At 39.0% G+C, this 16328-nt stretch overlaps 2 protein-coding genes across 2 annotated transcripts in view; one reads left to right on the top strand and one right to left on the bottom strand.

Annotated features, from left to right (window-relative positions):
* Positions 1-16328, top strand: part of LOC132378976 (progestin and adipoQ receptor family member 3-like) — a 157587-nt gene that overhangs the window by 62470 nt on the left and 78789 nt on the right. The window lies entirely within an intron of this gene.
* The window catches only part of LOC132378844 (AP2-associated protein kinase 1-like), a 101085-nt gene that overhangs the window by 20196 nt on the left and 64561 nt on the right, over positions 1-16328 (bottom strand). The window contains exon 12 of the mRNA XM_059946099.1: positions 6558-6719. Coding sequence (XP_059802082.1) covers positions 6558-6719 — 162 coding nt within the window. The remainder of the gene's footprint in view (positions 1-6557; positions 6720-16328) is intronic.

Below are 16328 nucleotides of genomic sequence, written 5' to 3'. Positions count from 1 at the left end.
CCTTACTTTCTCAATAAGCCTTGCATGGGGTACCTTATCAAGTGCCTTGCTAGAATCCATATACACTTACGTTTACGGCTCTACCTTCATTAATGTGTTTAGTCATATCCTCAAAAAATTCAATCAGGCTTGCAAAGCACGACCTGCCTTTGACAAAGCCATGCTGACTGATGATGATGATGATGATGATGGCGGCATCCATTAGTCTTGCGAGACCATGGATCTGCGCCTGGAAAGTCTTGCTTCAGTCTGTGTTGGTACAGCAGCATCTGTAGAGGCCCATACGGGAGTGACAATCTCGGTTGCAGCGACTGCACTTGAAGGCGCTGTCCTCCAATGTTGTCTTGGTGCTGTTTCTTCGGCAAGTGTGCTTTTCTTCAGCAGCAAGCCTCCTTTTAGACCTCTGCATAGTTCCAGCCTCCAGCAAGAGCGATCGTTTGCAATATCCTCCCACCTCTCGACATTCATGTTCAGTGACTTCATGTCTCTCTTGCAGACATCTTTGAAATGAAGATGGGGCCGCCCTTGTACTTTCTCGCCAGAGGCCAGTTCCCCATGCAGCAGGTCTTTCAGGATCCTCTCGTCTGATATGCGGTGTACGTGGCCCAGCCAGCAGAGACGGTGTTGTTGGAACAGGGTGAAGAGGCTGGGTATCTGGGTACAGGCCAGGACCTCATTGTTGGTGACTTGGTCAGTCCACTTAATGTCCAGAATGCGTTTCAGGCTACGAAGGTGAGAGACGTTGAGAAGCTGCTCTTGTCTGAAGCAGATGCTCCAGGTCTCGCTGCCATAAAGCAGTGTGCTGAGGACACAGGCCCTGTAGACTGCAATCTTGGTGTGCATCATCAGCTTTCTGTTCTCCCAGACATTCTCTGGCGAATGTTGAGGTTGTTCGTTTGATCCATCTGTTGATCTTGGATTCTAAGGAGAGACTGTCCGTGATGGTGGAGCTAAGGTATGTAAACTCGTGAACTACCTCCAGCTCGTAGTTGTCGATGGTAATGGCATGGGGGTGCTCAACGCCTTGGCCCAACACGTTGGTCTTCTTCAGGCTGATGGTCAAGCTGAAGTCCTGACAGGCTCATGAGAAGCTGTCCATGAGGTGTTGCAGTTGCTCGTCAGAGTGTGTTGCCAATACTGCATCGCCTGCAAACAACATGTCCTGATGAGTACTTCACGAATCTTGGTTTTCGCCCTCAGCCAGGACAGACTGAACAGCCTCCCATCCGATGTGGAGGTAGACACCATCAGTTGATGTTCCAAAGGCGTGCTTCAGCATGACTGCAAAGAAGATGCCGAACAGGCTGGGAGCAAGCACACAGCCCTGCTTCACACTGCTGTGGATGTTGAAGGCCTCTAAAGAACAGCCGTCAAACTGAACGATGCCCTTCATGTCTGTGTGGAATAACTGACCTATCCTGAAGAGCCTCAGGGAGCAACTAATCCTAGCAAGGATTTTGAACAGGACGTCTCTGCTCACAAGCTCGAAGGCCTTCGTGAGGTGAATGAAAGTGACGTACAGTGGTTGTATTTGCTCTCTGCATTTCTCTTGTAACTGTCGAAGGGAGAAGATCATGCCGATTGTGGAGCATTCTGACCTGAAACCACACTGAGACTCGGGATACCCTTTCGGCTATTTTCTGCCATCTGTTCAAGACCACGCAGGCGAAGACCTTCCCAATGATGCAGCAAGGAGATTCCCTGTAGTTGTTACAGTCGCTTCTGTCCCCTTTGTTCCTACAAAGGGTGACAATGTTGCATTCTCTCGACTTGTGGCATTACTCCCTCTATCCAGCACTCTGAATTGTCAAAAATCTCAGTTTGCATTTATAATGTCACTGACAGTAAATATATTTGTATGTTTAATCACAATAGAGAATGTGGTCATTCAGTCCATCCAGCTTATGCCAATTCTCAGAACAATCCCATTTCTCAACTACTTTTACTTCAACCTATTATTCCCATATACCTATAAACTCTGTCCAAGATTACAGTGGCCACTTACAACCAGTACATTTTAGGGATAAGAGAGAAAACTAGTGTACCCAGAGAAAACCCACATCATCACTGAAAGAACATGAAAACTCGATAAAATGACAGAATTCAAGAGGATGATTTGCTCATCATCAGGCAACAGCTTTACTAGCTGCAGTATTTTGCTACCAGAGGGTTTTACCACTTACTATTAAATAGTTTAAAAAGTCCTAAGTTAGGACAATATCAAATGTACACCAAGGGGACAGTATGAATGCCATTTTTCCAAAATACAATTTTAAATAATTGGGTATAAATAAACCAGGGTCTGATTTTACAATTTAATTTAATTCCATGTAAGAGAGATAACTGGAAACCCTGACTGGAGATTATCAGCAGAAAGGAAGTGGAAAATGGAGAGATGTAAAGGACAAATCTCACAGCATTAAAGTACTCCATGTAATGAGATTTTTAATTTAAGAAATGAGTTCTAAAACACAATGGGTAGTTTTGAAATCTATTAAAATTTTGCTTAATTTACAGCATCTAAAATCTACTGTATTACAGTGTAAACATTGGGAAAATGCAATTAAGTGATCATATATGAAGCTTTTTTAAAATTGGGTAATATAGTAAAGTTGCTGCAAATAAATAAATATGCATAGTATTAAACATATTTAAAGATTATAATAGCATGTTGGGATGTATCAAAAAAGTAATTACTATTTGCCAATGTGCTCATTATGTGGCAATTAAAAAGGATGAAGCTTATGGAAGCTACTTCCAATCTATTTTTATAACTTCCGTTCAACTTATTTTGACTAATTCAAAAGGAAAGGAATTGCACAGTTGAAGCATGGTATCTGAATGAATTTGAATAGTTTAAAACAGCTATGTTCCAGGATTTATATTGTTAGCAAAATAATTAGTACTACTAATCTGCTGAGTGTAATGTGATAAACTACATTTAAAAAAGAATGGGACAACTTGTACATTACCAGAGAGCTGATTTTAAATAGCCTTCTGGCCAAGAAAAGCAAGTTTGTGGTAACCAGTGTAATTGAATGATATCTTAAAACAATACATTGGCCCAAAAAGGAGTGAATGTGCAAGCTATGATGCAGCATTGTCCAGTTTTGGGTTTTTAACATCTTAATCCATGTTTTAACACAAAAACATTATTTGTGAAATGGTAAATTTCTTGTTTTGAATTACAATACAACATAAGGAATATAATGACACTATTAAATTCACTATCAAATTACAATCAAACTGGTTTGACAGAAAATCAAAACAGTGATTCAAACTGCAATCTGAATTACATTTAATGTCATAATTAATTTTAGAAGGTAGAAGCGATACAGTACATCTTTGATTTCACCATCTAGCCAATTAAAAACCAATGACAATACCAAAGACATGCACAACATTCTTTCTAATTCAAAGAGGATACATAACCTAAAGGAAAATTCAAGAGTCATAAAACAGGAGCAGGCCTTCTGACCCAACATATCCTTGCCAACCGACTTGCCCATCTACTACTCCCATTAACCTGCATTAGTGCCTGCCTAAAATGCCCAGAAACAGTTTTTGGATCTGATACCACACCTCCTTTGGCAGCATTCTAGATATCAACCACTTTGTAAAACACTTTTCCCCTTGGATCCTATTTAAAAAATTTTCTCTTCACCTTAAACCTCTGCCATTTGGTTTTTGATACCAAGCAGTTACCCTATCTGTGCAACATTGCATTATCTTGCCTAGATCCATTTCCTAAGGCTGCGTACAGCCCCATCTCAAACATGACCTCTACATATTGCAGCAAAACACAAAACAACCTTGACCTTAACAAATACCAGGCCATTTAGGCCCCTGTACTAAGTCAATTCCAGTCAATATGGGTAAAGTTGAAATGCCCCATGACCACAATTGTATTTCTCTTACAGCTTTCTGCTTACTTAACTGTTCCACTGATTACTAGTTGGCCTATATTATAATCCCAGAAGTGTGATCATTGCTCCCCTATTCCCAAATTCTACCCAAGTGGCCTAATGGGCAATTGCTCCAGGATATCCTCTCGAAGATTTGCCATAATGCTCTCAATAAAAAGTAATGGAACCTCCCCCTCCATCATGTCTAAAATTCAGTACACTGTGTTACACCAGCAGTTCTGCCTTCCCCCACTTCCATGATTACAATAATAGTATAAATGTAAATGAAAATAAAATAATTTTAAAACATATCATGCCAAAAACACAAAACATAGAATGAAATGTAAAAGACAGTCAAATATGTCATATTGACAGCCTTTTGCTTAACTATGTAATTACATTACATTGGTTATCCACTAGAGGTCATTGTGGCACAAATTATTATGGAAAATTAAATGTGGAAATCTGAAAGTATGTTGGAGATACTCAGCCAGTTGAATTAGGCTACATCTGTTAAGAGAGAAATGGAGTTAAAGTTTCAAGTCAAAAACTCTTTATCGGAACTAAGGAAGATAACAACATGAGACTTAAGTTCTGAAGGATTTGGTAGGCCTGGACAGGAAAAAGGGAATAGCTCAGATAGAGGCATGAAAGGACTGGGTCGACAGGGAGTTAAGCTGTAGACAAAATCATCAATGGATGGAGAGGGAGAGAGAGGAGAGAGAAACACAAAGGCATGTCAAAATAAATTCATAAATTGTTTTATTGTTGTCACATGTACTGAGATACAATGAATAACTATTTTGCTTGCTATGCATACAAATCATATTATCAGTGCTTTGAGGAAGTATAAATACATTTGTTATTGAAATTTATAGCTTTTTACTATGTGTTGTAATATATTGCTGCCAAAAAGATACATTCTGAGAGAATATCTGGGGTTGGTGGGGTCCTTGATTACGTTGTCTGCTTTACCATAGTGGCATGTAGAAAATGTAGAAGAATATGAAATGCAGCATTACAGGAAGCATCCAGATTTCGTTTACGTAATGTACTAATAAAAAGTCTTATATTGGTGTATTATTGAGGACAAATGGTTTGAATCTCCCACAGAACAATACGTTTATGTTTGTTTAAAAATACTTCATCATACATCTAATCTCTAATAAGACTGCAGAGAACCAGTCAAAATATAGTTAAAATCAACTAGAAGCAGATCATTTCCTCCACATAAAGGTCACAACTTACTGTAGAGCACCAGATATAAATGCAGGACTAATCACTTGGTGTTTTCAACACCACCACTGCTGCACTGCAAGACATAAGGAAAAAGAAACAGGGAAGCAGGGCATAATGCCCATCTCCACATCCTGAAATTTTCCTTTGTACGAGTTAAGAATTTATTATGTGTGAAGTGGGCATCAGTTTCAGGGTTAGTATTTATGCCTGTTTATACTTTATCTACAAAATGTTTTATATTCAAAATGGAATTCTAAGCTAAATCTTAGTTAATATTTTAAACTAAAGACCTATCTGAACAAAAGAGATCCAGAAGCCCTATTTGTGTTTCCACCCCCCCCCCCCCCAAAGTTTTCTGTTCCATTTTCAGTTCATGTTCAACTGCACTAAAAGAAATTTGAAAGAGTATGCTGACCACAAATTAGTTGAACTTCCTATATTGGAACAGAGATTACACTTCATAAGCATTTCATTGGCTCTGATGTGCAATTCAGAAATCAAGTGAAAGGTGCATTTTAAACATCTTTGTACAAGTTCAACTACAAGGCAAAAATCTTTCATAATTACAAATAAAAAAAGCAAGCAACTCACCTACAGCCTAATCAAGACTAATTAACAGCTATATCATCAAAATCTCCACTCTTAAATGTCAGCCTCTTCACCATCCCTTTAAACCTGGTCTGCATCAGCAGCTGACATCCAGAGGGCATTAGTTCAAATCTCACCAAAGCTGTGACAATCAACTTCAGATATATGCTGAAATTTAAACAAGGCAATACAATGACCCCAAAGCACAACCAGAAAAGAGTGAATTTAATCAGCTTGAACAATGAGATTCTAATTCCACATCATGGAGAGTTTTAAAAACTATTAATCAGAGTCAGCTGTTTGAAATGATCACCTTCATCTCAATTTTGGAAGAGAAGCAGTGCAGATTCAGGTGAAATAATATTCATAATTTTCATCTTGGGCAGTATATATTTACTCAGTAATTAAATTATGAAACCTACACCTGCACTGATTCCTCTAACTATTCCTCTATGGACTTTCATGTACTCTTCCCCTCTCTCTTTTCTCCACTACTGGCAGCCATACCTTCAGTCATCAAGACTTTTCCCAATATGATTCTTTCCCAAATCCTCCTTCTAACCCACTTACTAGACATATTTTGCTCACTATGCCTAATATCTCACGGTTTGGCTCCATTGTTTCTGACTACAACTCAATATTTGATAATACTTTCCTGTTAAAATGAATACACAATTATATCTTGATGCAGTTGTTGAAATGTGGAAAAATAAAGTGATGCAATTTTCAGCTTTCATCATTCACTTTTCAAATTGGTGTAAAATGTTTGTAAAAAAATTGAGGGAACATTTAAGGAAGCAATCAAAATGAAATTGAAGTACTTACAAGAGCTTGTGGGTGTTGCTGCAGGATCACCTGTTGCTGAATGCATCCTTGTGCCATCATCTGCCGCAAAGCCGCTTGCTGTTGCATGACTGTTGTGTACTGTTGCTGTAGGTAGTAATTCTGCATCATCTGCTGCTGAGCTTGCTGGATCATTTGGTATCGCTGTTTCAATACACAGCACAGATTTAATAACATTTAGCGTTAAAAATAACAAGTTTCATCAATAACTATTTTTACAAAGTGGCTTCCTCAACTGCAGCAATAACAGAATATTCTCCATGTTTCAAAAATAGCACTTCTTGTACTATGTTTTTATTCACAGCTGCACTTAATCAGAATGCCAGTATCTTTGTTGCAAACTCTGCAAAGCTATCATGGCTAATTTTGAACACATTGCTGCCAGTCTAAGTTTGGAATAAGAAAGCAGCAAACGTGTATTTTTGGTGGTGCTACAGTGTCTACAACATCACCTGGCCTGTCAAAGGAACTGAGGCCATTGGTAGAAAACGAGAAATTCTGCAGATGCTGAAAATCCAAAGTAACACATGCAAAATGTTGGAGGAACTCAGCAGTTCAGGCAGTATTTATGGAAAAGAATAAACACTCAACGTTTTGGTCTAAGATCATAAAGATGCTCCCAATCTTGATCATTATCAGTAAATTCTTACGGAAATGGCAAATATAAACAACAAAACTGAATGAGGTTAAGCGAGTAACTTTCTCACCATTAAGATCTGAAAGTTAAAATTTAAGTTGACAAGTACAACATGGGAATATTTTCAAGTAAGCCATCATTAATCTTAGGTGTTTTCCGGTATAGCTTATATTGGGAAAATAGGGTTAATAATCATCTGATTTTTTAAAAACTGGAAATTAAAATCTATTATTCTAATCTTCAAAGATAACTGTTGTACCAATATATTACATTAAATGAAAAAAACTCAATTATTTCGAAAGTGAATTTACACTAGTGGTGCTGCCCAACTTACTATTTATGGAATTATCTCACAAGAAATCTCAACTTTTTACTGTTTCAAATGACAATATGCATTAAATGTAGCTTGGAGCCTAAGCCAAAGAACCCCAATAGACAGACCTCGAAAACCAAATGTCTGGACCGCGCTGACCCATTGGCACTTACATGAAGGCAACTGTCCTAATACATAAATAAAGCGTGCGCTGCTCTAATTTGTTTTAATCACTGTACACTTGACCTACGCCCCCGTAGACCGCTGAGCAAAGGCCGTGTGTTGGACAGGGTGTGTGACCTGCGTAATGAGCTTGTGTCATTTTTATCCAACTTGCAGAGCCAAAAAGCCCAACGATTTAAGAGGTTTTTAAGTGACAACAAGGTGATGACACGTTCATTTTTTGTGTGACATCATGTCTCATCTAAATCAACTTAATCTGCAATTACAAAGCAACAAACACTGCTGTGGACATATATGAGGCAGCTGAAGCTTTCCGATCAAAGCTGAACCTTTTGGAGAGAGACATTCACGGGAGAAAGCTGCACTTTCCACGCCTGCAGGAGCATTGCGAGAAGAACGAAATGCTGGAGGATCCATTGATGAAGGATTTCGTGATGAGCCAGGCAGAAAACATCACGGAACAATTTGAAAGCTCCTCTAAACTCTCAAGTAACATCCTCCTCTTCCTGAGACAACCGTTCTCCGTTTCGGCTGACGGCCAGTAGACTGCAGAAGCCAAAAGGCTGGTGCCTTCCATAGATGAGGCAACTCTTCAGATGGAGGTCTTGGAAATGGGAACATCTGATTTGCTCAAAGCACAACACAAGGATGTTGGGGTTCGTGACTTTGGATCAACATGGTTCCCCAAGCTCAATTCAAAAACACAAGAGCTATTGCAATGCTCCTACTCACACTGTTCCCCTCCATGTACATATGTGAGTCATTGTTTTCTTCAATGAACTCTATCAAGAACTAGAACAGAAACAGACTCTCCAATGCACATTTTGGCCAGCGCCTCAGGATTGCAACAACAGAATACAGGCCCGACATCAGAAGGATTGCCTCATCCCGTCGCTGTCACTTCTCTCACTGATTGGTGACTGAATCAATTTATTTTTGTCCATTTGTCAATCTTATTGTGGTATAGTAATATTACAACAGCAATAATACTGATAATTTCATTTATAGCTACACTTCATACTTTAAATGCCACATAACTTAATTAAAAAGAACAAATAAATTAAATGAGAGAACAGAAACAGTGGAAAAGGCAGTGGAAAATGATCCCTCCTACGTCAGCTCTTCACCACACATTAAACTGCATAATCTTCTCATTTATGGCCTCACTAGCGAGAGGCATGGGTAGTAATCCTGAGATTACAACTCTGAAGGTGCTGTCCTTTAACTTGGCACCTAACTCCCTGAACACACTTTGCAGAATGTCATTATTCTTTCTACCCATGTACTGGTACCTACATGGATTATTGCCTCTGGTTACACATCTTTGTACTTAAGAATGCTGAGGACTCAATCCAAAACCCAGGAGGCCACATACCATCCAGTAATCTTGTTCACAGAACTTCCTTTCTATTCCCCTAACAAATTAACCATCAACACAGTTTGCTTCTTCACCCCATTCCCTTCTGATTCATAGAGCCAGACTCAGTGCCAGAGACATTTCTAAGCAGCAAGACCATCTTCAGTCTCAAGATGTTAAGTGGTAAGTAAATTCCAAGTTATGTGAGACCAGACAATGCTATCTTCAAAATAACAGCATTTAATGACCTATGCATAATATTAAATGCATTACCATTGTTCAACCCCTCAGCATATGTATTCCATGGGTTGTCGTTGATTAGACACACCTAAGATCAGTCACAAAAATACTCTTGCTACAAAGGCAGGTCAGTAATCAAATATTCTACAAGCAGTTCACTTCTCAATATTCAGATCCTTTCTCATGAAAGCTAAAAGCATTTTACATCAAAAGAATAGGTCATTTAGTTTTATGATTTCTATTGCAACTAGGACAACAATTTAAACTGCACAACTACCTGCACATGGTCTTCATCCCTCCATTCCACATATGGTTAAATCCCACTTTAACAGTCCCACTTTCCCCACCACCCTTGGCAGTTCATTTGAATTCTGTAAAAAAAAATCTTGACTCATATACCTCCTTTAAACCCCCACTCTTACCTTAAACCCAAATCCCCTAGTATGTGACATCACCATGAGAGAAAATTCTAGAATTCTAAAATGTTCCAGAGGGAACAAGTCTAGTCCGCCAAACCTTTCTTCCAAAGCTAAACCAGGCAACATTTTGATAAACCTTGAGTGCGCCTTTTCAAAAACCTCCACATCCATCCTGTAATGTGATGACCAGAAATACATACAATAATCCACATGTGGCTTAACCAATTCTTAATTTTTTTTAATATAGCTACAACTTAAGCCGATTTTTATATTCAGTCCCCTGACTGATAAAGGCAAGTATGCCATGTTGACTTCTTTACCACCCTATTTACTTGTGTTGCCACTTACCAGAAGCTATGGTCTTGCACCCCAAGGTTCCCTGTTACATTTTAAGGGTCCTGCCACTTACGTTATATTCTCCTCTTATATTTGACCTCCCAAAGCGCAACATTTCATACATGTCCAGATTAAGCTCCATTTGCAATTTCTCTGTCCATATTTCCAACTGGCCTATATCCTGAGTATCCTTAGAGAACCTTCTTCACAATCCGCAAGTCCAATTTTTGTGCTACCTGCAAACTTACTACTTGGCCACCAACACTTTGATATAGACGTGAAACGCCACTTCATCAGTACCCTTAGTTTTCTATGACCAAGCCCAAAACATGCTCTTACTGAAACTCCAGTCACATGACCAGATTTATTTCCCAAAACTAAGTCTAGAATAGTCCCTGGTATGGTTTCTTTAAAAAACCAGTGCAGTTTGAAAAAATAGCATCAGATAACTCTATGAAGGTCATCTTTTCATGAGACCATAAGATATAGGAGCAGAATTTGGCCATTTGGCCCATCAAGTCTTCTCTGCCATTTCATCATAGCTGATCCATTTCCCTCTCAGCCCCAATCTCCTACCTTCTCCCTGTATCCCTTCATGGCCCAACCAATCAAGAATCTATAATCCTCTGTCTTAAATATACATAAAGACTTAGCATCCACAGCTGCCTGTGGTAAAGAATTCCACAGATTCACCACTCTCTGGCTAAAGAAATTCCTCCTCATCTCTATTGTAAAAAGATGCCCCTTTTTTCTGAGGCTGAGCCCTCTGGTCATAGACTCTCCCACCATAGGAAGCATGTTTGCCACATTCACTCTATCAATGCCTTTCAACAATCTATAGGTTTCAATGACCCCCTACATTCATCTAAATTCTAGCAAATACAGGTCCAGAGACATCGGATGCTCTTCATATAACAAGCCATTCAATCCTGGAATCATTTTTGTGAACACCCTTTGAACCCTTTCTAGTTTCAGCACATCCTTTCTAAGATAAGGGGCCCAAAACTACTCACAACACTCCAAGTGAGGCCTCACCAAGTGTCAATAGTACATCCTTGCATTTATATTCTAGTCCTCTTGAAATGAATGCTAATATCGCATTTGTCTTCCTCACTACAGATTCAACCGTCAAATTAACCTTTAGGGAATCCTGCACAAGGACTCCCAAAATCCCTTCTCTCCATTTAGAAAACAGTCAACCCTTTCATTTCTTCTACCAAAGTGCATAACCATACATTTCCTAACACCACATTCCATCTGCCACTTCTTTTCCCATTCTCCTAATCTGTCCAAGTCCTTCTGTAGCCTCTCTATTTCCTCAAAACTACCCTACCCTCCAACTATCTTCGTATTGTCTACAAACTTTACAACAAAGCCATCAATTCCATCATCCAAATCATCAACATATAACGTAAAAAGTATTGGTCCCAACACAGACCCCTACAGAACACCACCAGTCACCGGCAGCTAACCAGAAAATGCTCCCTTTATTCTCATTCTTTGCCTCCTACTAATCAGCCACTCCCTTATCTATACAAGAATCTTTCCCGTAATACCACGGGCTCGTAGCTTGTTAAGCAGCCTCGTGTGGTAGCTTGTTAAGCAGCCTCGTGTGACACCTTGTCAAAGGCCTTCTGAAAATCCAAGTACACAAAATCAACCAGGTCTCCTTTGTCTATCCTGCTTGTTATTTCTTCAAAGAATTCCAACAGATTTGTCAGAGAAGATTTTCCCTTGTGACACCATGATGACTAAAGGCTTATTTTATCATGTGCTTCCACCCTGAGAGCTCATCCTTAATAATCAATTCCAACTTCTTCCCAACAACTAACATCAGACTAACTGGCTTATAGTTTCCTTTTTTCTGCCTCTCTCCCTTCTTGAAAAGTGGAGATATTTGCAATTTTTCAATCTTCCAGAACCATTCCAGAATCTAGTGATATTGAAAGATTATTACTAATGTCTCCACAATCTCTTCAGTCACCTCTTTCAGAACCCTGGGGTGTACACCATCTGGTCCAGGTGACTTATCTACCTTCAGACCTTTCATTTCCCAAGAATCTTCTCTCTAGTTATTGTAACTTCACACCCTTCATAACCCCTGACACCTGGAATTTCTACCACACTGGTAAGTGTCTTCCAGAGTGAAGACTGATGCAAAATACTTATTCAGTTCATCCGCCATTTCATTGTCCCCCATTACGACTCAAGCATTGTTTTCCAGCAGTCTGATATCCACTCTTGTCTCCGCTTTACACAATGTATCTGAAGAAACCTTTGGTATCCTCTTTAATATTATTGGTGAGCTTAGTTTTGTATTCCATCTTTACCTTAATGACCTTTTTATCTGTACTCCCTAGTAGTTTGTCTAGATTAATTGTTAACCCTCTTGTTAGACACACTTTGCGAATATGGGCTCAGTTTCGGAAATTTTATGGTTTCTATGGTTTTTCCTCTTCTAGTCCTATCTTACATAATCACCTTTTTTTTTATCTTCTATGTCTGATTCAACATTCCATGATTGGTTTAGGAAGGGCATTAGACATTTTGAAGATCTTTTTATTGACAATCGCTTTGCATCTTTTCAACAGCTCTCTGCTAAGTTCAATCTGCCTAATGCTCATTTTTTTAGATATCTCCAAATTAGACATTTTATTAATCCTTTAATTCCTAACTTCCCTGAAATGCCTGAGAAAAATGTTATGGATTTACTTCTTTCTATTAATCCACTGGGTAAAGGTTTAATATCATTTATTCATGATAAATTAGCATTCTTATGGCGTGCCCCTGTGGATAAAATTAGAATGGCTTGGGAGCATGATTTAAATATCTCTTTATCTGATGAGATTTGGGGCTCGATTCTCAAATCGGTTAATTCAACCTCTCTTTGTGCTCGCCATTGCCTTTTACAGTTTAAGATCGTTCATAGAGCCCATATGTCTAAATCTAAATTATCTCGATTTTACCCTAATATTAGTCCTCTTTGTGATAAATGCAAAAGGGGCGAGGCCTCTCTTATTCATATGTACTGGTTCTGTCCTAGCTTAGAGAAATTTTGGAAAGATGTCTTCATTACTTTATCCTATATTCTGAATCACCACTTAGAACCTAACCCTTTAATTGCTTTGTTCGGTTTTTTGGGTGAGACAGATTTACGTCTGAGTTCGACTAAGTGTCGAATATTATCTTTTGCTTCTCTCCTGGCTAGACGTTTAATCCTCCTTAGATGGAGAGATGTTGCCCCGACCACGCATGCTCAATGGCTTAATGATATTATGTCCTGCTTAGACCTTGAAAAAATTCATTATTCAGTTGTTAATTCGGATATAAAGTTCCATAAGGTCTGGGGACCTTTTATTGAGTACTTTCATAACCTTCCTCTTAACTAAGGTTGTTTTTTTTTCCCGGTCCCTTGCTTTCAGCTCTTTCTTTTGGTAGTAGGCATTATTATCTTCTGTTTTCAAGTGTACTTACAGTTTTGGGGGTTTGATTGTCCTGATTTATATTCTCTATATTGTGTTGTGGTTGGTCTGGAGTTTTTTTTTGTTGCGGGGCTTGGGGAGGATACTAATTTTACATGTCTTCAATTTGGGTGCTTTCTCAATTATCTTTTTTGTATTATATTATTATTGTATGTTTATTTTTGCACTGTATTAATTTTCTTCATTTTGATTTGGGGTTTTTTTCCTATTTGTAGTGATGTAGAAAATGCATAAAAAAACTAATTAAAAAAATGACCTTTTTAGTTGTCTTCTGCTGGTTTTTAAAAGCTTCCCGATCCTCTAACCACACTAATTTTTGCTATATTATATGTCTTCTTTTTGGTTTTGACTTCTATGTATGCATCCTGTACCTTCCAAATTGCTTCCAGAAATTCCAGCCATTGCTGCTCTGCCATCATCCCTGCCAGTATACTTATCCAATCAATTCTGGCCAACTTCTCTCTCATGCCTCTGTAATTCCCTTTACTCCACTGTAATACTGATACACCTGACTTTAGCTTCTTCTCAAATTTCAGGGTGAATTCAATCATATTGTAATCACTGTCTACTAAGGGTTCTTTTACCTTAAGCTCTCTAATCAATTCTGATTTATAGCTCAACACCCAATCAAGAATAGCTAATCCCCTATTGGGCTTAAACTTCAGTTGCTCTAAAAAGCCATCTTGGAGGCATTCTGAAAATTCCTCCCTCTGGAATTCAACACCAAACTGATTTTCCCAATCTATCTGCATATTGAAGTTCCCCAGGACTATTGTAACATAGCCCTTTTGGCATACATTTTTCTCTCATCTCCCATTGTAATTTGTAGGCCACATCCTTACTACTGTTTGGGAGTCTGTATACAGCTCACATCAAGGTCATTTTATCCTTGCAGTTCCTCTGCACTGTGTCACCTCTTTTTAATGATTTGATTTCATTTTTTACCAGTAGAGCAACACCACCCCCTCTGCATTACTGCCTGTCCTTTCGATACAATGTGTATTCTTCAGCATTAAGCTCCCAGCTATAACCTTCTTTTAGCCATAATTCAGGAATGCCTACATCATACTTGCCAATCTGCAACTGTTCTGCAAGATCATTATTCTGTATACTGCACGCATTCAGATACAACACCTTCAGTCCTATATTTAAACTTTGATTTTACAAATTTTACAAAGACTTTACAATCTTTTACATTGCAATTCATCTTGTTGATTGAAATTTTGCTCTATCAACAGCCTCTCCTCACTACACATTGCCTTTGTTTGTAAACCAGCTGCCTCATCTTCAGCACTATTATCCACCTTTCCTACGATATTTCTTGCAATGAAATATATGCAGCCCAGGACACTAATCACTCAACCTTTTGATTCCTAACTTTGTCTGAGGTTTTCCCAACATCTGCCTTTACAACTTCTCCACTGACTGTTCTGGCATACCAGTTCCCATCTCCTGCTACTCTAGTTTAAACCCCACCACGCAGCGTTAACAAACCATTCTGCTAAGACATTAGTCTCCCTCCAGTTCAGGTGCAAACTATTCCTTCTGTACAGGTTCCACCTTCCCTGGAAGGGAATCCACTGATCCCAAAATCTTATGCCCTCCCTCCTACACTAATTACTTAGCCACGTATTAAACTGTATAATCTTCCTAGTTCTGGCCTCACTAGCATGTGGCATAGGTAGCAATCCCGAAATCACAACCGTGAAGGTCCTGCCTGTTAACTTAGCACCTAACTCACCTCGTCACTCATCCAATCCATGTCATTGGTACCTATATGGACCACGACTTTTGGCTCTTCACCCTCCCACTTAAGAATGCTGAGGAACTGATCCAAGATATCCCGGACCCTGGCACCCAGGAGTCAACATACCATCTGGGAATCTCATTCTTACTCCTGCCCTGATCAAGCGATTCTGTGATAAAGATTATCATCTGAGATCTGACAACTTGCAAGAACATAAATTCCAAGATTCAAGATTGTTTAATGTCATTTCCTGTACACAAGTATAAGAACTAAGTAATTGTTACTTCAGATCCAATTCAGTGCACACAATAAGAAGGGATAAAGGTCCTAATATAAATACCTAATAATAGCTTATATTCATAGATATATATATATGCTAGGTTGTATACAAGGTAACTGACAGGAAATAATATAGCGGTGAAATTAGTGGGTGGTGATGTTGCTCTGCCTAACTGCTTGGAAAAAGTAAATGTTTTTGAGTCCAGTGTCCTGGCATGAATGTTCCATAGCCAAAGGAAATTTAAAAAAAATGATAAATAAGCAATGAATATCAAGAACATAGAGAAATATTGAGCTTCTGATTTAAGATGGCACTGGTAAAAGAGAGTGATGCCTTACTGGCAGCAAACAAAACTACTAACTACTGTATTAACACGAGGAAATCTGCAGATGCTGGAAATTCAAACAACACCACCCAAAATGCTGGTGGAACACAGCAGGCCATGCAGCATCTACAGGGAGAAGCGCTGTCGATGTTTCCGGTCGAGACCCATAGTCCTGACGAAGGGTCTTGGCCCGAAACGTCAACAGAACTACTGTATTAATCAGTGTTTTTCTGGAAAAAGCTCATTGCAATCAATAGCCTGTAATTTCCCTTTTGGAGCTGAGCTTTTGAACCACCTGTACCACCTGGTATTTTTGCTGTATAAACTGAAGCCTCAAAAGTGCAGGATGGTTGTGGCATGGCATGGCATTTATAGGCCAAATTGAGCCAGCAGGTCCCAGGCCCAAGTCAGAACAAGAAGTCAATGTTTGGCCA

The sequence above is a fragment of the Hypanus sabinus genome, chromosome 21, assembly GCF_030144855.1.
Source record: "Hypanus sabinus isolate sHypSab1 chromosome 21, sHypSab1.hap1, whole genome shotgun sequence".
NCBI classification, from domain to species: domain Eukaryota; kingdom Metazoa; phylum Chordata; class Chondrichthyes; order Myliobatiformes; family Dasyatidae; genus Hypanus; species Hypanus sabinus.
Note: the sequence above shows the minus strand (reverse complement) of the source record. Positions and strands in the feature narration are given on the sequence as shown.